Genomic DNA, 23,808 nt, shown 5'->3' with positions numbered 1-23,808 from the left:
ATAACGCGTTAAACTGACAGCACTGGTTAGTGTCAGTCCTCAATTACTGTTTGATGCACCAAAGTTATATTCCCTAAATAAAGATACCAGTAAGTTGACAACGACCTCTAAGTAGCAACCCAGATTAGTGAAACTGAAATGTCGTAGTACTAGTAAGTTTGCTAGTACCTCTGCTAATGTTACTTAGTTAGCAAGTACATCTGTGGCTGACCCTGACCGACAGATATATTGTTGATACACATTGTTGCAAATTGTACGTATGTATATTTTTTATATAATAATGATTATATATGAAATAGATGATCAACAATGCTACTTACAAGAAACACCGTTTGTCAACTGCCTGTCGCAATGAAATCTTGTCTTGTATAGAATGAATGAATGGACGTGATCTCTCGCGCTGCATATTCAATATCAAAGCCAGCCAATCAAAATACTACAAAACTAGAACATATTTGAGCTCGAGCTTGCCGCCCTGGATGCTGGCTGGCTTGCTTGCGTGGTGTGTAGGCTACGCAACTAAACGTTTGTTCATATTTTTTTCTCCCTTTTTAAAAATATTTGTCCCGTGTCTGTTGTTGGTCACAGTGAAAACCAGGGACATTGCCGGGGACAGCTCAAGCCGGGGACAGGCCACCAAAAACGGGGACTTATGGTCACCCTTCTACAATGCTGTTCTTTTACATTAAACCTAGGCAGAAAAATCATCAGCTCAGCTGGTAGACAGTTGTATATGATCACTATGGTTACAACTACAGGCACAGGCAGACCATTAATGAAGGCGAGAGTGAGCCAAACATTTAAATTTTAAACAGCCAAACGAACGGGGCTACTTATGTCATCTCAATGACTGCCAGGATAACGCCAAGCCTAAAAGCACAAACACCAGCTCAAACGTTACACACGCTAGCATCGCATAATCAGCTGTGCAGTTATTAACGGATGCTTGTCGCCTTACGTAGGGAAAGTGGGGGGGACAGATCGGGGTCGGTATGAATATGGGGGTACACGTCTCGGGGACACGGTTTTAGGCACGGGCAAACCGGGCAGCCGCCCGGGGCAGCACTTTTTCATGACACGTTGGGGGCGCACGAGCACTTAAATCTTTTTAATAAAAATCATCCGGGGCGCCAAGCGATTTTCTATGATCTATCTATCATATCACTTTGTGGGGAATTGGCAAATTGGCGCCCCTTCTCCCTAAGAAGGTGCCTTGCACAGATCCTGTGTTAAGGGGAAGGTGACGGGGCGTGGGGGACAGTTTACCTCTGGGTCTCCCAAATGGAACTTGTTAGGTTGGAATTTTCCTCTGCTAAAGTAATAAACTAAGCCTAAATGGTCATAGGCATACTCATTATTCATATTTTTGTCATTGTGAGTACCGTGTTACTTTCACAGCTGATGTTATGCTAGGCTTAGGCAATCTCTGGTTAAAACTAGCTAACGTTAGCTATTCGCTAGCTAGCTAGACTTTATCATTATGGTGTTAATTATCGGACTGCGTTTGTTTTCGGCAAACCTTCACGTTGTCATTTTAATCCATTAGCTACCTAAAATGAGCACATCGATTGTTAAACCATTATTAAACTTAGCATGTTGATTGTTAAACAGAATGGCCGATGTTTGACACTGTCAGATAACTGACCTAGCAGCTACGCTGGGACACTGCCCTGACAGGGACAGGGTAACGCTAGTTAATAAACGTAGGTCTACATCCCAGTGCCTCTCTCTAGATGAGTTTTAAATTTACTGAAGGTAAATTAATGTAATCTTTCCCTGCGGTGCATGAACAAGGCTGGTATGGGATGTTGTTATCTGCAATCGTGATATCCGAGATGGATTCTCCTTGTTGCAATGTGATCTATAAATTCTCGCTTCCAATTTAAGCTTGTCATCCATCATATCTAGTTTTACATTTTGTACATATCCCTCCATTGCATAATGAAGTCCCTTTTGAAGGCTTCTAGACGCAATTAGGTCCTTCTGTTTCAAAAAGTTGCCTACAGCCTCATGGGATAACATTGGGATGACACTGACAGCTGCTTTTGTGAACTCTAGTCAGCTCCTCTAGTTTGTCCGAGTTAGCAACAGTAACTAATATAAGGGAGACCGGCTTAGCTAAAGGTCAATTGACAAATGTTAGTGTGTCTTTCACTTATATACTTATAATAAAAAACAAACAAACAAAGTCCAGATTAAAAAAAACTGTTGACTACATCTCACTGCTAACATAGAAATAACATTGGGTTAGGGTAAGATAGCTAACCCTAACCCATTTAGAATTATTCAAATCTGGTCTTAACTTAAAATTATAACAAATTACCCATTTGTAAAGTGTGAATCATCAAATGCATTATATTTCTGTATGTATTTATCCCGTATCTGAACATTCAAGAAGTGGAATGTCTCCATGTAGTGTGCAAGGTGCACATGCTATTTTAGCTACCATTTTCACCCAACGTTGTAAAATTACAACAATGACATAACAAGCTCTAATGTGATGCCTTAATTGACCTGTCGCTAAGCCCCGCCTTTCGAACGCAGACGGGCCAATGGCAGTTAAGTAACAGTTGCACTCGGACATCGTGAGTTTACAGCTCCATAGGATAGCATTAGAGGCCGTGATTTTTCGGTTGTTTTATGAGGTTTGTGGTAATGTATGTTCAACAAAAATGGCCAAACGATGTGCATGGGGTAGATTCAACACTGATACGAGGTATCATGAGAGGATAGGCAATGGGGTATATTGTATCTCATTTCCTAAACGAAAACAAGACCGGTCCAAATATCTCTGGTGGATTAAGCTGTGGCAGACCACACAGTGAACGCTACGTTCATTAGCTTTCTGCCATACTCTTGTTAGGTTGGAATTTTCCTTTGCTAAAGCAATCAACTAAGCCTACATGATAAAAGGCATACTCATTATTCACAGTAGCTGCTTACTTTCACCACTGATGTTATGCTAGGCTTAGGCAAGTTATCTCTGGTTCAAACTAGCTAACGTTAACGATTCACTAGCTGCGCTAGCGTAGCTTTGTCAGTTATGGGACAGTTTGTTAAAAAGCGGCCATTCTATTAAACAAACGATATGCACAAGTATACATAGGTTTAATAAAGGATTAACATGACAACGTGAACGAAACACACGCATGCCGGTAATTAACAAGGTTACAATAACAAGCTAGACAGTTAAGACCATATGGTTAGGACACTGTCCTGTCAGGGGCAGGTAGGTTAATGCTATTTACTAAACGTAGGTCTACATTCATATGCCTTCCAGATTAGTTAAATTAACTGAATGTGAATTCATTGTATCTTTACCATGCGGTGCATGAACAATGCTGGTATTGGATGTATTTATCTGCAATCGCGATGACCATGAGTTGAATCTTCTCCCTCTTGCATTGAGCTCTGTAAATTCTCGCCTCAAATTTAAGCTTGTTATCCACCATATCGAGTTTTAAATTGTATACATATCCCTCCATTGCATAATTAAGTCCCTTTTGAAGGCTTCTAGGCGAAATCAGGTCCTTTTGTCTCCAAAAGTTGTCTATAGCCTCTTGGGATATAGTTTTGTCGCTGATAGCTGCCATTGTAAACTCTAGTCAGCTATGATAACGTGTCCGAGTTAGCGACAGTCACAATGGGGGGCGGGGCTTAGCGATAGGTCAATTCCACAATAACTTAGTATTTACATGAACTACATATTCTAACAATCACCCAAAAAAATATTTCATGGAATTTACTTACTTCAATGTTGATATATTCAGTAGAATGAAACAAGGAGATGTGCTTCCAGGTAGGTTCGCAGGCAGAGTGTGTTCATGGCCTTATGGCCACACCTATATATATATTTACAATCCAATGGCATTGCAAGGCAAGGCAATAGGACCCATTGAATATGTAAATGTAGTCTTTCCCCAAAAAAAGTTTTTGCAAGTGTGTTTTTTTGGAGAGATAAAAGTGACGTTGTAATATTTCAACCAGGGGTCTTACAGGGTTAACATTAGTGAGCTGATTGAGGACAGGATATGTCAGCTCGTCAAAGGTTGGTCCACATCCAAATCATGTGGTTAATTTCAACCAGGCTAATCAGGGAAAGTTAGAATATTAGTATTGTGTTCTTTAATAATTGATATGAACTTGTTTTCTTTGCATTATTCGAGATCTGAAAACACTGCATCTTTTTTGCTATTTTGACCAATGGTCATTTTTCTGCAAATAAATGCCCAAATGACAATATTTTTACTTTTTAAATTTGGTAGAAATGTTGTCAGTAGTTTATAGAATAAAACAAAAAAGTTCATTTGACTTGAACTCATATCAATAAATAGTAAAACTAGAGAAACTGATACATTTGACGTGGTCTCTTAGTAATTGTTTCTGCTGCTGTACTGTATATCCCTACTTTGCTGTACTGTATATCCCTACTTCAAAATGTAGGGACCCAATATTTAGTTATTTACTTGATAGAAGGACCCAATATTCTCCATTAACACCTTAGTTTGTAGGGTTTTGTGAATGTTACAGTAGCTATAGTAAAGTGCTTCTCTTTCCCCCAATTTTGCATTGAGCAAAACATAATTGCATGACACTTGTAATGTCCCTGCGCTGTGAGACACTGCCACCTACTGGATGCATGTTTTAGAACAGCCACAATATACAGTTTATTGAAATCTAGTTGTATGTTGCAAATTGTGAGACACACTTTTTTTTCAATATTTGACACACAGGCAGATGTGAGGGAAAGCTGCCAAGAATCACGTGATAAGATTACACTCATAAGGCACTCAGAGCAAAAGTTGCAAATGTTTTGAGAGTATGACATGACTATTGCAATTAGCTTCATGCAATTTTACAGTAAAAAAAGTGGTTCTGCAATTTGTGAATAACAATTGCGATTAGTGTTTTGGTGTTAGAATTTGCCTTTTGCAAGAGCAAACACTTTGTATTTAAGAATTATATGTTGATAATCAAGTATTTAGTACCTCTGACAACAAATATTTAACACATACACACACACGCACAACACACCATGTTCACACACACAGGAATAGAGAGAGGAAGAATAGAATTCCATTGTGAAAATGAAATGATGTTTTTGACAGTTGCTCATGAAAAAACACATATTTACACATTGAAATCTTATTTTAAGCATTATCTATCCATGGACACCCCAACATCTGGCCTTTTTTTAAACTGGCCCAGCCTGACCCCAAGCATCCAGTTTGTAGTGGTCTAAAAATCTGACCCCTACAATGAATGCATCTCTGAAGAAAGTGCTGAGGAAAACTCTGGACAACCTCGAGGGGGCCGAATTTAAGAGGTTTAAGTACGACCTCCGGGACTTCCAGGACCATGACCTCAGGGACCTGGGCCAAATTGCATGGGGAAAGCTGGAGAATGCCGACATAAATGTGACTGTGGACTTGATGGTGCAGGTGTACAGCACAGGCGCTGGGCGCGTCATGTTGTCCATCTTGAATGAGATGAACCACAGCCAGTTGGCCATGGACTTGGATAGAGAGCTGGAAAAATGTGAGACGCACCTCTCTTTCTCACCTGAAACATGGCAGATTAATTTATACACATATCAGGATAAGCATGCTAGCATACATGTTTCAAATAGACACGATACATCCAAACATAAAGATGTCATATACATGATACATAAAAAATTGATAGTGAACAAAATGAGGAGAGAGCATCCAAGTATTGTGGGTTTACAATGTGCTCATGGGTTGCTAATACAAAGGTAAGTAGTAATGAAACAAAAAGCTATGTGGATGGTGATAATTATTGACATTACAGGTAAATAGTTTAGCACAGTATGTAGATGTATCATGAGTGGGGTAGAAAAAGTGCATGACATTGTGGTGGGGGTGGGGACGTGTAAACCGACGGTTTCTGCAAGTAGATCAGGTGGAGAGACTACAGTAGCATCCCACAGCGGAGAGAGTTTAGACTTTATGGTTATAATGATGAGGAACAATGTTTTCATAGCCATTGGCATTTGCGATAAGAGATAGAAAGATTTGGTTAGTAAACATACATTTCATAAACAAATAAAGAGACACATTCAGATAAACAATTTCTAGTAGGTAATATGACCACTTCATCAGTATGAATGCCTCAGAATCATGTGATGTAGAAGGAGAGGGGAAAGAGAGAGGCTGCCCTGCATGGTGTGTGGGAATTCAGTTTATGTTTAGTTTTGTTGAGCTATGTTTAGTTATGGTTGGCTGACATGGTTCATGGGAGTTATAGCAAGGGTGGTAGGGTACAACAATAGGGCACAACTGGCTGGCTGCAACATCTACAACACACACTACACACGCTCTGATGAGGCACCTTTTTGTATAAGTGGAAAGAATCACATGAATTCATTGTTTTGGTAGCTCCTAACACTATTTCTCTCTCTTGCTCTCTCTTTTACTCTACTTTTATTTTTGTTGGATCTCTTTTCTCCACCTTTTTTCTGGTCTTTCTTTATCTCTCATTCATTCTCTCCTTCCGTCTCTTCCCCTTCTCTGAGTTTTTTTCAATAAATCTTTATCTGTGTCACTCTCTGCCTCTCCATGTCTCTTCCTTGCATCTCTCTCCCTCTCTCTCTGACCCCTTCTCTCTCTACATCTCTCACTCTCACTTTCCATTTCTTCATATGCTCTTTCCATCTCCCTGCCTCTCTGTCCTTCACTCTCCACCTTTCTCTTTGCTATCCCCCCCCCCCCCCCCCCTATAAGTGGGAGCCCAGCATTGTTCAGAAGGTCTGGTCAGAGAAGATGGTGGGATCAAAGCGGATATTACTGCTCACTCTGGAGGGATGGTGAACGCCCCAGCCTTGAGCAGAGGATCACACACGCCACAACAAGGAGGGGGTAAGGACCCAATGACGGCCATTTCACATTTTGATCAAGCGACATATTCATTTTAATGCACACACACACACACACTCACACACACACACACACACACACACACACACACACACACACACACACACACACACACACACACACACACACACACACACACACACACACACACACACACACACACACACACACACACACACACACACACACACACACACACACACACACACACACACACATACACACACACACACACACACACACATAAACCTTGGTGAATTTATGGCATTAAGTGTTTCACTGTGTCTCTTTGCTCTCTTTCATTTCTCTCAAACTCTCTCTGACTCCCCCCCCCCTCCAATTCTCAGGTCCGGGCAGCGTGGATGGTGGGGTCCAATTGAACATCCCTGCTGACTCTGGAGGGCAAAAACAAGGAGGGGGTAAGGACCCAATGTTGGCGATTTCACATTTGGATCCAGCGCATGTTAGCTGTAATACACACACACACACACACACACACACACACACACACACACACACAAATATTACACAAACCTTGGTGTATTAATGATAAGTAGGTTATACTTTAGGATTCATAAGCACTGAACAGGAAAAAAAGAAGAGAGGTATTATTTTAAATTTTGTCGGGTGAGGGTGTTTAGATCGGATATTGAATACAGGGTGACTACCTTCTATGTGAGCATCAGAGCATCAGAACTTAATGCGAGCAGCGGCAAGAAGTCATTGAAGAGAGATAAAAGAGGTGTGATGTGCCTTTTTTTGTTTAAAAAAAAAAAATGCTACCACAATGTATGGGGTGCCGTTCAGAAAATATGTCAGTACTGGTTTTGTACAAATGCATTGGTCTCCTTGTTGACTATATTGTTTGTTGACATATATTGGTTTGACCATATATATTGGTTTGCTTACCGTATATTGATTTTGTTTGATATGAATTGGTCATTATGCACTTATTATGGACATTGACTGATAGTTATGTGTTTCACATATGAAAGAATTTGAACCTTGGTACAGTACATGTATTTGTGAGACTTGGAGATTGATACACAGACATGTTAAGTTAAGTATAAGAATACATAAAGAAGAAGCAAGTAAGTTGTTCCATGCAGCACGTTTAAAAAAATGATAGTTGCTTAGACAAAAAAAAGAGGAAAAAAAGAAAAAAATGATGCATGCAAAGCTAAAAGGTGAAAAACTTATTTGATTAAGGTGTCATGTGTAGTTATTTCCCATTTCACCATTTTACATCTGACTTTTGTTGTCCTCAGATGACAAGGCAGCCGAGGAGGTTAAAAAGAAGAAAGCATCACTCAAACTGAAGATTCAGAAACACCAGAAAAAAAGGTTTTCTGTTGTACATCAAGAGTGTGGAGATTACAAAGTACAAGATATCTACACTGAGCTTCACATTGTAGAGGGCCGCACAGGTGGGGTCTGCAATGAACATGAAGTGTTGAAAATTGACACGAGACAGATTGGGACAAGACCAAGCTCTAAAGATAAGCAAGTCAAATTAGCAAACATGTTCACAGATTCTGCCACAAATGTTTTGACTTTGGGAATTGCTGGGGTGGGGAAAAGTATGGCAGTGCAGAAGTTTGTCATGGACTGGGTTGAGGAAAAAGCAAATCAAGATATAGACTTTGTTTTTGTTCTTCCATTTCGGGAGTTAAACTTGAAGAGAGGGGAACAATGCAACCTTCTTGATGTTCTTGAGTTATTCTACCCTTATCGAAAAGATTTGGAATACATCCTTGAATTGAGTGAATGCAAAATTCTTTTTGTCCTTGATGGTTTGGACGAAAGTAGACTCAAGCTGGACTTTGGCAAATGTATTTGTGCACTGGAAGCCGAGTCATCTGTAGACGTGCTCATAACAAGTCTCATTAAAGGTACACTTGTGCCCTCTGCGCTTTGCTGGGTTACAACCAGACCAGCAGCAGCCAGTCTGATCCCAGAAGACTGCTTCAACTTGGTGACTGAGGTTCAAGGGTTCAATGACCTCCAGAAAGATGAGTTCTTTCGGAACAACATAGAGAATCCAGAGAAGGCTAAGCGACTCATTGACCATATCAACAAGAATAGAAGCCTCCACATCTTGTGTCACATACCAGTATTCTGCCGTATTCTAGCCAATGTGGTTGACAACGTACTGGAAGATCAGAGTAAAGAAGAATCAGCCAAAACTTTGACAAAATTGTACACATTGTATAGTGTCTCTCAGATAAAAAGAATGGATGACAAATACTCAGAGGACAAGAAGATGAGTAAAGAGGAAAAAGGACAGTTCCTTGTTAAACTTGGGAAATTGGCATTCAAACATCTGGACAAAGGAACCCTGATCTTCTACGGAAAGGACCTGGCAGAGTGTGACATTGATGTAAATTGGGGAGCACTGCAGGCTGGAGTTTGTACACAGATCTTCAACATGGCGAGTGCCTCAACTGGAGAGAATATGTTCAGCTTTGTGCATCTCAGTGTTCAGGAATTCTTGGCAGCACTTTTTGTTCTTCATGAAGGAGTTTATTTGGCTAATCCCTTTCCAATGACCTGGACAGAGAAGATCAGCTGGCGGTTCAAACACTCAAGGTTTGACCTTTATCGATTTGCTGTGGAAAAGGCCCTGCAGAGCCAGAACGGACATTTGGATCTTTTTGTCCGTTTCCTCCTCGGCCTAGCTCCAATGGTGGAGCCAGAAATGCGGTCCCCCCTGGATGTGGTGCTGCCACAGTTAGCTATCAAAGAAGTGAGCATCGAGAAAACAGTCCAATACATCAAAAAGAAGATCAGGGAAGATATCTCACCAGAACGGATCATCAACCTCTTCCACTGTTTGAACGAGTTAGGGGACAACTCACTGGTTGGGGAGATCAACAGGTAACACTAAGGCCTGTTTTTGACTATGTTAGGTAGTCTGCCATGCCTGATATTTTTTTATAGTTCACCTTACTAAAAACAAAGAGGCAAAAGTAGCATTTATAATTATATTCTAGAAGACCTTAGCAATAATAAAATGAGAGTAAAAGGAAAAGCACAAAAAGTGTATTCAAATTAGGTGGTCAGACTTTGTACAAAAACATATTTTAAATATTTTGGAAGCTTTCTTTTACTCTGAACCTTGTAAACATAGGTGTTATCTACACATAGGTGAGTTTAGCATTAAGAAAGTGTGTGTGGTTTCTATATCTCTATATTAATTATGAGTAATTTAGAAAGTGACACTTTCTTCACCTAAACCACAATGAATATTGATGAGTGAGGTCTGAATGTACCTGCGATTGCCACTCCCCATTATCACGTTGTATGGCCCGTCTTTCAAAGATAATGGCTTGTGAACATGGATGACATATTTAATGGGAGTGTAATTACTTCACAAAGCCTAATATTACATTCTGCGCAGACAAACAAACTCCACATCTACTCATGTAGCCTCATAAAATGAACTCTGAGCATGATGTGTTTTTTACTGTGGAATAGTCTTATCGACATGTAGAAATGTATATGATTAAAAATGTTAAAGGAATAGTTCTCAAATTACGTTGTTAACTTGTTTCAAAATTATATCTAGGTGTCCAGAACTCTAATCAGAAATGATTTCATGTGCAGTGAATAGGAAATTGATGTTTGATGGTATTGATGCTATTTACTGCTGTTTCTTATCGTTTGTATTTCTCCATTCTTCTGGACTTTGTTTTGAAAGTAGAGAGGTGCATTTGTTTCTTAAAAAATAGGCGTTTTAAGTATCACTAAGATTAAGAATATCTTTAAAATGTGACCCAGGTACATAAACTCAGCAGATGAGGAGAAGAACCTGACTCCAGCCCAGTGTTCCGCTTTGGCTTATCTGCTGCTGATGTCAAGTAAAGACTTGGATGAGTTTGATCTGAAGACATACCTGAGATCAGAGGAAGGCCTCCGCAGAATGCTTCCTGTAGTGAAAGTCTCTAGGAGAGTTTGGTGAGTACAGTTTTGGGTGGGTTCTGGAAGTAAAGCCTGGGTAACAACAATGATACAACTTGGGACCATTTTGGAAATATACTCTGACATACTGGATAAGAGAGACACTTACAAACACGGAGTGTGTTGTATAACTGTGTATAAACATAAATACAAACATTATAAGGTAACACTTTATTTGAAGCCGTCTACATAAGGGTGACATGACACTGTCATAAGAATGACATGACACATGTCATACACATTATTTTTGTTCATGACTGGTTCATGACTGTTGTCATAATGTGTCATTCGGTGTTTGTACACACAGCTAACCCTAACCCTAACCCTAACCCTAACCCTTACCCTAACCCTAACCCTACAAACACCAAATGACACATTATGACAACAGTCATGAACAAAAATAACGTGTCATTAATGTGTATGACATGTGTCATGTCATTCTTATGACAGTGTAATGTCACCCTTATGTAGACGGCTTCAAATAAATGTAACCCATTATAATTGTATATGTAACTGAGATACCTCAACAATATGATTAACTTAATTTCTAAACAGGCCAAAGCAGTGTCAATGCTGAATAGTATCAAATGTGCACATACAGTATATATTATTACATACATACATAATATGTTTTAAACAGGCTTAATCAGTGTCACCTCTCCAAAGCAAGCTGTGAAATGATGGCATCAGTGCTGCAAGGGACACCTTCCCATCTGAGAGAACTCGACATGAGTAACAATGACCTGCAGGATGAAGGAATGGAGCTGCTCTGTGTGGGACTAAGAGAGCCACAATGCAAGTTGGAGACACTGAGGTCAGTTATGAGGCATATAAGAAAGGCTCAATAGTTGAAATGTATCAACAATTCCTTTGATATTTTGCGTCTGTTTGTGTTTGTGTGTCTGTTTGTTTCTATTTATGGAACACAGAGAACAAGCGAAATAAACAGATACGGAGAACACGGCATCAGCTGTCTATGTGCAGAAGTGTCCTGCTTAATTCATCTGTTTGAGAGTCTGCAGTTTATAAGACAAATTATCAAAATTACCTACAGATCCAAAATGCAAGCTGGAAACAGTTTGGTCAGTTATAAAAATGTACCTAAAACAATATATTTTATAAATGTATAGTCTGACTCTGTTGTTTCTTGTCATTCACTGCTTTAAATGTGGGATTTACGACAATCTTCGACCCTGTGTATTGCCGTAGAAGCCCATAATGGTGTGAACCCCCCCCCCCCCCCCTTCCCTTTGGCCAGGCCTAGCTTTTGTTATGTTAATTGAATTGACCTGGATTGAAAACAACACCCGTAGGAACATTACACATAGCCTAAGTTACAACGTTTAAACACATACCACCATAAACATGTGAGATAATTCGACAAGAGATATTGAAAGACAGCTAACTCACTGCTTCGTCAAATAAGACAGATCAACTATATATATATCTGGAAACCACTTACAAATTCCGATTAGCTAAATTTGCGTCTGGATGGAAAGGTGTTATCTTTCACCATCCCACCCATGCTAAGCCATTTCTAGCATAACCTGCGATCTACCGTGGAAAACAGAAGGCAGGCGATTTCGACGTCTCATCTTTGCTCCTTGAATGTCGATATAGTATGGTGTTATTGAAACTTACTACGTGTAAAAAAAGACTAGAAATTGAACGTTTATTATTCGAGTCTAAAGTTTCTAATGTTGCCTCGGGCGCCTTTAAGTGAAAATAGGCTAATTAAAACTTCACATAAGTCCACTAAACAATTCCGAATTCCCACGCTCCAGTAACAGAAGACAAAATACCCCAGAGAAGGGAGGAATGATAAACCAGTGACTTGGTCGCACCGACGAGCTAATTCCTTATCAGCAACTTGGCTAAGCGGTTAGACACGAGTACACAGATGTTCACGAGTGGCAAACATGTCCCAAGTTGCGAAATGACTATCTCAATATCAGAGTAAGCCCGACTCTATATAATTACATGCCAAAAGTGCATCTCAAGAACATTACAGAGAGGAAACTCCGGAATATGAGTGGAACAGCCTCGAAAGTGACATTGCAACCCTCGAACCCTGAAAATGAAAGGCAAATCAAGAAATCCGAAATCAAAACCCTGAAGACAGAACTCTGAAAACGGAAGGCAAATCAAGAAATGTGATAACCCCGGAGCAAAACCCCAAAGACAGAATATTAATTAAATTATTATCAAGTACATTTTAATTTAGTTTTTGTGGGGCAATAGCTGTAAATGGGAGGGGATAGGTTTTGTCAGTTGAAAGCTGACCAATAGACAGAATCTCATTCCGTCTCATCACACGACGTTTTAATTCAATTCCTTGTCGTTTTCAACCAATGGCTGCAGCAGGGTGTGTGTGGCTAGACTGCTGACAGTCAATATGCTAATAAGAGCATTTCACACCTCTGTCAGCGGGAGGTTAGAAGTAACACATTGCCCCCCTCTCCCCTCTTGGCCTGTACGCGGGAAATTCCGTTAATTTGCGGCAGACGGATATTTCGGGGGAATGTCCGATATCAACCAGGAATGCTTATCATTCGCGGCTGTATCACAGCGTTTACGGGCCCGATAATCTTGCTTTTCGTGCAGTGATTGTGTTATCACACGCAAGGGCTGGATGTTTATTTGGGTGTAAATAATATTTTGATTTTAGGTGACATATTATGGATAGACTGGCTATTCTCCCCATTTATCTGTGGGTTTTCTTTCACATCCTAAAATGAACACAGTGCCGGTTCTTGGTGTACGTGACACAGGTTGTTGCTGAAGGCACCAAGACTCAAGGGGTTAGGAGGGAGATTTCTAATGGAGGTGATGGGAATAGTCTGTTCACAATGAGTACCAACTGAGGCTTTATCCACACTAATACATTTACCTTTCGGAATTATCTCAGTCCAGACGAGCATTTTATCACTGTACAATCTCCATCGATAGTAACATGCCTGAAAATGCATATCACATTACCATATATGTTTTATGGGCATGTGCTCTATGTAGGGCTGATAACGCTGCTGGACACTGGAATTGTTGCAGATCGCTTGAATAATAGCTCACCTCCTGTGCATGTAGGCAGTTGTAGCACAGAAACACAGAATTGAAATGTACAACAGCTGCTAGGAAAGACAACAATGTCAGCTACGCTTGTAATTCGTTATCCATGTTGCATTCGCCACTAGAAATGACAAATCAACCAGTTACAAAGGATCAACTAATGATTTGTAAGATAATGTAAAAAGTATGTTATAATGGTCTACTCACCATTTATAGGTCATTTTGAATAACCTTTATCATGCATTAGCTATTATCTATTTCATGAGTGAATTCATAAATGTTAGCACATGTAGCAATACCTCAGTTGACGCTTAACTTAGGTATTGAGAAACCATTTATTAATCATTAGTAAAGTGTTTCGCAGTGCTTGATCTAATGCGGACTCTATCTATACTTTATAAACATTTATAAATGGCCCGTTACTGAGGGACATACTATAGAAACCATATACTAATCATTCGTCAAGTGTTTTGCAGGGCTTGATCTTAAGCGGGCACTATCTATACTTTATGAAAATGTATAAATGGCCCGTTACTCAGGGACATACCATCAGTAGACCTTCCTGCAGCAAAGTCTTCAAAACTGACCTCAGACATTAAGATGTTACACATATCAATGACAAAAACCCACAGCAGAGCGTCGAGGAATTAAAGTGAAATATTTTTTGAAGAAAAATACAAAAGTACAATCTTAAAAAGGACACAGGGGCATAAAGCCTACAGTGGTCAGCTAAAGTCTACACACATTTTTGAAATGTCCACCCTTTGTTGCCTTACAGCCTGAAATTAAAACATATTACACCTGCACACCAGTCACATGCAAAAAAAAAGCTTCACTTTCCAAACCCATGAACACTATGAAGAGAAGTCATCGAGTGATTGTTGAATTAGTTTGTCTACCAGTAAGTAGCAAGCCAAGCTACTGCTCCTTAGTGAGCTGCAGTGGTTACATGTCGGTGGTTACATGTCCTGTTGATATCACAAGTCGCAACCACTTCTATTCCCCTCATCTTCTCTCAGTCACAAAGTGTTGCAGCCTGATGACAATCAGTGCTGCTGTCAGACGTCTGTCTCAACCAAAGCTTCCACGCAGTGCTGTGGGTGGAACCAGTTGGCTCTGGTGCCCATAGCAACAGTGTTGTAACACTCCTTCCTCCCCTTTTGCTTTCTCCACTTCTCTCCTTCCAACAGGAACTGCTCACACTGCAGTCCCACCTGCCAGAGGAAAGCATGAAAGAAAAAAAGAGAAAAGAAACCGTGACTAAAAGCCTGTGAACATGTACAATTGTTATTGTACAGAAAATATATACCAACATTGAAAAAGTTTCAGACTCCAATAAACTGTTAACAGTATATGGTCACGGACAGAGTGGTAATTGCATGACTGAATCCACACAGTTGAGCCTCATCTAGTTCCTAATTCTCACAACATGGAGCAATACACTGATAGTAATTAATTTTATACCATATATTGGAAGACTCAGGCGTGGATTTGTCAGTCATGGTCCAGGTTTTATTCTTGAAAAAATGATGGCCATCATTGTGAGACAGAGCTTGAGCTCCACTCACCCAGAACTTCGCCTCAAGATAATCTGCCTAACCCTTGTGAGATAGTGAGCTTTATAAACTAATATTAAGGAGTGTTACCATCTAATCAAATAGGCCATGGCTGCAGACTCTTTTGTCTTGACCCGGAGGGGGAAGGGGTTTCTCACCTCCGTCCATAGGTCAAACCAAAGAGTCCTCACCCAGGAATGCTTACATGCTAATAAAAGTAACATTTATACTAGGTATAAATAAGATGGAATTATTGTCTATGGCATATCCTTATTAACTATGAATACCGGTCCCTTAAACACTAAGAAACGGTTGGCACCCCAATGACACAAATAGTTGAACCTCAGTTAAGGTGAATAGGGTAAAAATCTTTAATAATAGGTATCACCATGAAACTTTCTCAGTTGATTACTCATGTTTAGATGAGAAAAAAATGTATTACAAGTGTTTTGTATTTTGATGTTTGAATATGCAAATTAGGCATTATCTCATTAAATATGCGCTAATTTGCATAATGTTTAAAAGAAAAAATCTGATCATGGGTTAAAGCCAGGTTAAAAATTACTTTCCCCTTTTGTTGGCATATTAGATGGGAAATAAATTACAGAGGGATTTATGGATATCTACTTTTGTTTTCCTGTAAATCAGAATAGACTGTCAATAGCCTTAAAAAAAAAATCGATTTTCGCCATGTTTTTGGGGATATAATGTTATATAATTTAGACTAGGAATAATTATATAATAATTGTATTTACAAATCCCTCTGTAAATGTCTTCATAATATAGTTGGGTACAATACTGGAAAGTTTGGTATATATAGGTTGAACTGAAGTTGAGATTTTTTCCTTGGAGTATGACAAAAAACTCATTTTGAGAAAATCGCATTTAAAGATTCCAGGAAGTATCAAGCCATACCACGTGATGCGTCTGAACGAATCACGTTATCAGAAACCACCGCAAACCAATGAAATTGTGTCTTTAGGTTTAAAAGCCCCGTTTTTGCTAACATCATTGGTCACTGCTGGAAAGGAAATGTCCTTATTTGGAGTACAGAGCGTTGTGAAGGAGAAACTTAGCTTTTCAACCATACCAAACATGTCAGGTATCAGAAAGCCGATATACTGCATGTTATGTTAGAAGGCTAACTTTCCAGGAAACCTAGGAGAATGCAGACGCCGCGAACAGACAAAATGTGAATACATATACACATTAATGTATAATAAGGATATTTTCTTTATGCTAGTATGAAAGATTACATGTTTAGGCAGTGAACTAGCTCAAAATCTCAAAATTGACCACTGCTGAAAAAAACGATGTTTTTGCCTGCCGTGTCTCGCCTTAAATGTCAGCAGGCAGATGAAGAAATTAGATTAGATTGGTTATTCAATTATTTTGACCCATGGTATGGATTGACAGTCAATCAGTGGGGTCAGAATTGAGAGGCAAAACTCTATACTTTTACTTAAAGGTGCAGTATGGATCAATAGCTATTCGCTAAAGGTATTCTAGCAGCTAAAACTAACGAAATCTCTTGAAATGTGCTGACTTTGACATTATGACAAACTAGTTATTCAACGACTGTCCTTACACAGTCAAACATCAAGCTAGTGCAACACAAGACTAAGCAAGACGGCAAATAAGCTACTTACTAGATCGGCAGAAGGTAAGCAAGTCAGGTCGGAGGGCTGCGGCAGGCAAAACTACAGAACGCAGTTATATGCCTATCGACCCTGCTATGCCAATGGCACCGACGCGATTCTCCATATTAAATGTCATTGTAGCGCCCCAATTTTTTTTAAGCTGTTATTGTAAGGTTAAACTACTTATCCTAACCCTAATCTTGAAGCATAATTGTTGCATAATGCACCTTTAAGCAATAAGGTTCGAGAGGCAGTACTGTATCGTCAATAATGTACTCGTTCGAGGGTGTTGTTAGGCCCAACGGGCAGCAGAGGGCCGGCAAACCCTTTAACAAGTACATTATTGACGATACAGTACTGACTCGAGTACCTTATTGCTTTTATAGCACGGTTGCCAGCAACATTATAAATATTAAGTAAAATTAAATTATAAATAGTAAGCTGCCTTTCAGCACAAAAAAGTCGTAGCCACTAAACATTGTGTATCACATTTCAGTAGCCTAGAGAAAATAGTCCTCCTTTGTGTGGCTGTTGCTATGCTCTGCAACATTCGTGTCACACATAAACAACTAACCGGTCAATGTAGAAATATAAAAAGTAATTTAGATATCTTGCTTCACATAAAATATTTCCCACTAACAGGCTCCCAACACGCCGCCATCTCCTGTTATTTTTGAGTGCGCACTGATATGGAACACTCATGTAAATGTAAACAGGTCGTACTGAACCTTTATCGCAGAATAAAGCACACCCTCCTGTTACTCACTCTCAACCAATCAGAATGCTTGATTTCATCTACTCCTGTTATAAACTTGTTTAATCACTGCCTACCAAAAGCCAGCCAGAAAAAATGTAATCAGTTTTCATGATGTGTTTTCATTCATTACTGTAAGAACATTTGTAGTGTTTAAATAGAACTGAGACAAAGGGTCCGATTTGTATTATTTGAAGTAGATGTCTGTTAATCCGTTTCAAAATCAATTGAAATTTATCAGACAGAGAGGTTCCCCAAGGAGGCCAAGATATGCTTGTAATTTCATACCACAAGAATGGAGACCTCAGTCAGGCAATGGTAGAAAAATCATAAACATTGAGGTGCATCAAGGTAGAGAGAGCATGCCTTCACATAAATATGCATGGCACATAAAGAAGCATGGCATCTCTAACTATACAGGGAACAAATATGACTTATTAAGTATTGTATCAGTTGAAAGGGGATGAGTTTACATCACAGTGCTCAGATCACATGGGTCACCTTCGGTCCAGACTCTGGAGTTAGAGCGACCCTGTGACCTCCAAGCTGAGTTGGGAGGGTTATTTTGTTGTTCAGTCACCTAATCCAAGTATCACAATATTAAAGTAATGTATCTTAATTACTTTCCATTACTTTTGGATTACCTCAATGCCAAATGTGCAAATGAAGACAACAGAAAAGAGACATCAATAAGATGGCTTTAACTCAAGCATTATGTGTAAGTCAACAGCACAATGTAACCTCGGAAGAGAAAATTAGGAAACCAAGTTATAAGTATTAAATCAGCCCTCTGCTCAGTGTTTCAAAGAAAAATATCATTGTTATAAAGCAAATTCAGCCTACAGACCTTTATTGAAAGTGCACAACACTAAAGTTTACAAAGCATAAATTAGTTTGCTGTCCATGAACAGTTTGATTAAAGTGTCAATGTGTCATTCTTAACTAACCATGACATGTTTTACTCTCTGTCTCTTTACCTCTCACAGACTTGCTGACTGTAAGCTAACAGAGGAATCCTGTAAGGCTCTAGCCTCTGCTCTGCAGTCATCAGTGTCCCTGACAGAACTAGATCTCAAAAACAATGACCTGAAGGATTCTGGTATACAGCTTCTCTCTGCAGGACTAAGTAGCCCTCACTGTAAACTACAGACATTAAGGTTGGTGTTTGACTTTCACTCTAATATCTAGTATCACTCCTGATTGGACCTTTTGATGCATGTGCTAGATATTTCTTCAGGGATGATTATTATTACTTTGACCCATGGTATGTCCAGCCAATCAGTAGCTGCGTGTTCATATGTTTTTTCGTAAGCCACTCTGACGGAATCGTCTCCGAAGTAGGTTTGAACATTTTTAAGGGAAACGGCTCTTGTTGGTAAGTACATGGACCGAAATATAAGCCTCTTACCTTGCCTTGGGCATGCGCAAAGACGACGGAGATGTGCTCCCACCTTGTTTGTTTACTAACAACATCAACGTGGATCTGCATCGTGCACAGGCAGTGTAGTGGCTAAAAGTTCTCATTTAACATTTTCTTTGAATAACCACTCTCAGACAGAAAGAAAACGAGTCTACGCGTGTATGTGTTTCAACAACGGTATTTGCTCCGTCTTTTACTGAATTCTGATCAGTGCAACAAATGTGACAGTTGATACATTAATGCGCGAGCTTCCAAGCAATGCAATGCATGAGCACTCAAATGTATTTCCAAGCTGTGAGTGTCAGTCACAACATAGACATAGTCGGTCAAAACCCACAGAAAGTTAAAAATGCCCGGCATATGATGTGCTGATGGATGCGACACCAGTCGCAAAAATAACCCAAATAAACAATTGAATTGTTTGCCAAAAGATTTAGATCGGCGGAATAAATGGTTAGCTATAAATGGTTGGTTGCAAATTAGAAGAGACAACTAGCAGCTAACAGCTAACTCCTGATTGTGCAGTCAACACTTTGTATTTTCCTGCACCACTATCCATGGAGATGTTGATTTTGTGCTCAGAGCCTGGGAATGACTGACATGTTAGGTGAAATGCAGCAAGAGGAACAATCGTGAACAATTGCTGTGCCTTATCAGAGCTAAACTCTCCTGACTAAGCTAGACTGCTAATAGTTAGTGGGCTACTAGCGAACTTTACTAAAGGCTTTAGCTACACCTAGCTAGCCCACATTGGCACTCTTAACCACCACTAAAATAAATCGGTTGATAACGGCTGTTTGAGTAACTTACATGTCCTGTGATGACATAGGTGTGTTTTGCCTCCAGATGCCATTTATTGCCTCAATTGCTGTGCCTTATCAGAGCTAAACTCTCCTGACTAAGCTAGAGTGCTAATAGTAAGCAAACTGCTAGCGAACTTTACTAAAGGCTTTAGCGACACCTAGCTAGCCCATATTGGCACTCTTAACCACCACTAAAATAAATCAGTTGATAATCGCTGTTTGAGTAACTTAGATGTCCTGTGATGACATACACATGTTTTGCCTCCAGATGCCATTTATTGGTGTCGTTCACCGATCCTTCAACTGCATATTGATATGCATCTGTACTCTTGAAAGCCTTCAGGCTATCTCCGGTGTATGGGGATGGATTTTGTACAAGCGGCTGGGTCATCTCCACGCAGGCACGCATGCGCATAACACTCTCTATGAGTGGCTTCCCTGTCACCACTAGCCCCATGTTACATCAGCCTTGTTTGACCGGCCTTGTTTGAGCTCACCGATCGGCGTAGACCACTTCTCTCGAAAGGCTCAGACATCGCCGGAAATATGAGAGGGTTAAATTTAGGCGTGAGCTACATGAGGCAATTGTAAGCGAGTTAAGAGCTTTAACTGGCTTAAATGCGATTTGGGTGGGTTAAATTGACACATGTATCCGTGCCTTGTGTGGGTCAGAATTGCTGTGCACTTGGATACCACACTTTTGCACTGCTTATCAAGAGTCAGCCAGAAAACATGTAATCAGTTTTCATGATGTGTTTTTATTCTTTACTTTAAGAACATTTGTAGTGTTTAAAAATAACTGATACAAAGGGTTCCATTTGTATTGTTTGTATTAAAAGTCTATTAACCCGTTTGAAATTAATACAAATTTCTCGAAAAGGTTCCTAAAGGAGGCCAAGATATGTTAGTAATTTCATAGCACAGGAATGGAGACCTCAGTCAGGGAATGGTAGAAAATCAGGAACAACAAGGTGCATCAAGGGAGAGAGAGCATGCCTTCACATAAAGATTCACCAGCTTCTCTAACTAAACAGGGAACACAAATGACTAAGTATTTTATCAGTAGAAAGGAGAGTTCATCACAGAGCTCGTATCACCTGGGCATCCCTGGGTTCAGACTCAGGAGAAAGAGCGACCCTATGACCTCTGAGATATAACCAAATCACTCCAATCCTTATCACTGAGAAACACAGAGGCACACAGATAGAAATGGCACATTTAGGAACACACAGATATCTGCTTTCCCTACTTCTAATTCTAAGAAACATTAAGGCATCTGAGTAGAGTAATAGGACATTAATATAATAACTATAATTTAGTTCTGAATAGAATCTCTCAGATAAATGAAGAAAGAAAAAAATAAGGGATTCTAAAAATAGGTAACATTTGAGTTTTTCTTTCTAAATAAACTAAAAATGTATCTCTTTTAGGATTCATTTACTTTTAATTTCTCAACCTCTTGGCCTTGATCACCAGCTCGGTTTTTAAGCAGGCCGAGTCGGTTTATGAATGTTGATAGTAATTTATCAATATCAAGTAATTTGCAAATGCCTTGCATACCTTATAATGCATGTTTCTTCTCTAATAATGAAGACAAATTATATTTTGTTTCAGACTGTCTGGTTGTCTTATCACACACAAGGGCTGTTCTTTCTTGGCCTCTGCCCTCAAATCAAACCCCTCCTACCTGAAACAGCTGGATCTGAGCTACAATCACCCAGGAGACTCAGGTGTCAGAGAGCTCACAGACAGACTGAATGATCCTAACTGTAAACTAGAGACTTGCAGGTGAGTGTTGGGTGTTAATATTGGTGTTTAAACATTTTAAACAGTTGCTGAGGGCAACAAGGCTCATGGGGTGTGGAGGGAGATTCATATGTAGCGGAAGGGGAATTTTTTTTCACTAAGAGCACCAAGTCTGGACTGCTGGAGGTGCATCGTCTTTCTATTCCTACATGGATGTGCATGATGCTCCTCTTCCTAAACTCCAGGAAGTAATGGGTGCACATGTCCTGCTAGTATCACCAGTCAGCAGCCATTTATATTCCCCTCATCTTCTCTCAGTAACAGCATTCTGCAGCCAGGACTGATGGCAGTCAGTTCTGCTGTCAGACGTCAGTCTCATCTGAATATTCCCAGCAGTGCTGTGGGTGGATCCAGTTGGCTCTGCTGCCCATAGCATCAGTGTTGTTACACTACTTCTGTTGGAACTGTGACCTCAATGTTGTACAGGTTCAGACCCTTCTGAGACACAAAACAGCAGACAGAAGTGAACTTTACCAGTTTTATTTTAGAGGCCCAGCAGCCACACACACTTAGTTACACACACATTCCCTGGGCAAAATACAGTATGTGGTTAGACCATATGACTCAGCCACTGCAACCCTCAGCTAGGCAAAACACTGGCATTATAATACAGGCGTGAACACAACACATGATAAAATGTCAGTGCACAAATGGGCTCACACACAGCATGCTACACCACCATTAAGGGTGGCTAACTTACTCCACGCAGACACTCGTCTCATTAGGTTACACTCAACTCCTCAGTGAAATATACCATTGGGGCTTGGTGGAAATGCTACACAAAATATCGGCATATTCCATCACATTTCCAGTGAAAACACCACTGTTATACCTTAATATAACAGACCTCTTTTTTAGCTCTGGTGTTATTTGCGTTTACGTGATTTCAGCAAAGAACTCGATGGAAAGTTGGTCTAATGGATCGGCTTATTTTCCGTAACAGACCTCAAGCACACACATCACGCTGCGATGGAGAGAGAGAAGGAGAGATTAGGAGATATGGTCCATAGTGTAGGTTCTCTTCTTTGTTAGCCTTGTCTTCAAAGGCTGCAATGTCTCCTCAATGCTCCTCGCTCTGTTCTCGTTGTCACACGTAGCAGTTGGTGTCTCTACAATGTTCTATCTCCAACACAACAACATTCAGCAAACAAGTTACATTTTAGTTAAAGTCAATAACTAAGTCATTAACACAACTTAGCATAATGGGTATGTCTGTGGCCTGGTTCAAAGTGTAAGTTGGCGGCATGATAGGCATGGGGTCTATGGGGCCGTGTCTAAATCCTCACGGTTTGGCCTTTTCCAGTTCCTGAGTCTCACAAACTGGAAGAGTGTGACAAACACATACACACACACTATGTGGCAGCCCAACTCTCAGCAAGATGCAACAAGGGAATTCCTCAAAGGCAGGTTCTTTATTAAGGCTTCAAACTTACAACAAATGTAGTCAAATTAACAGAAAATGGGGTAAAACCTCCGGCTTACAACCAGAGCTACCGGCACCTTCCCCTCTGTCTCTCTCTCCCTCCCATTAGCCCCGCTTCTCACTGTCTCTTTTAAGTCTTTGTCTGACTAGTTTCAGCTTACTGCCACTTACTTACTGACCCGTCTATGTGAAGTAACTGATGATGTTGGTGCTGATGTCCTCTGTTCCTTCTCCTCCGGTTCACATTCATCTCTTTAGTTTAGCTGGCATTGAGGAAAAGACTGTTCATATGGCACCATGTCACTCAGCTTGACACCCCACTCCTGTGCCATGTCTCAGCACCACCAGTGATCAAGCCTATGACAGTGGTGTCAACAGCAAACTTAAGGCAGTGCAGTCATGTGTGAAGAGTGTATATAGCAGGGGTCTCAGCAGTCAACCTTGAGGGTAGCCAGTGTTCATGATTAGTGTCTTTGAGCAGAGA

At 40.1% G+C, this 23,808-nt stretch overlaps 2 protein-coding genes across 2 annotated transcripts in view; both read left to right on the top strand.

The window, feature by feature from the left end:
- Positions 1-22,343, top strand: part of LOC308368310 (NLR family CARD domain-containing protein 3-like) — a gene marked incomplete at both ends in the record, with an annotated part of 47,352 nt that extends 25,009 nt beyond the window's left edge. The window contains 6 exon segments of the mRNA XM_080842457.1: positions 6,744-6,878; positions 8,165-9,773; positions 10,677-10,853; positions 11,497-11,670; positions 21,710-21,883; positions 22,328-22,343. Coding sequence (XP_080698583.1) covers positions 6,744-6,878; positions 8,165-9,773; positions 10,677-10,853; positions 11,497-11,670; positions 21,710-21,883; positions 22,328-22,343 — 2,285 coding nt within the window.
- Positions 22,344-23,103: 760 nt separating this feature from the next.
- The window catches only part of LOC308368300 (stonustoxin subunit beta-like), a gene marked incomplete at both ends in the record, with an annotated part of 3,626 nt that continues 2,921 nt past the window's right edge, over positions 23,104-23,808 (top strand). Inside the window, one exon of the mRNA XM_080842446.1 lies at positions 23,104-23,107. Within this exon, the coding sequence (XP_080698572.1) occupies positions 23,104-23,107 (4 nt within the window). The remainder of the gene's footprint in view (positions 23,108-23,808) is intronic.

Source organism: Sprattus sprattus (assembly GCF_963457725.1).
Source record: "Sprattus sprattus genome assembly, chromosome: 1".
NCBI classification, from domain to species: domain Eukaryota; kingdom Metazoa; phylum Chordata; class Actinopteri; order Clupeiformes; family Clupeidae; genus Sprattus; species Sprattus sprattus.
The sequence above is the reverse complement of the archived record's forward strand: the minus strand, read 5'-3'. Positions and strand labels throughout refer to the sequence as shown.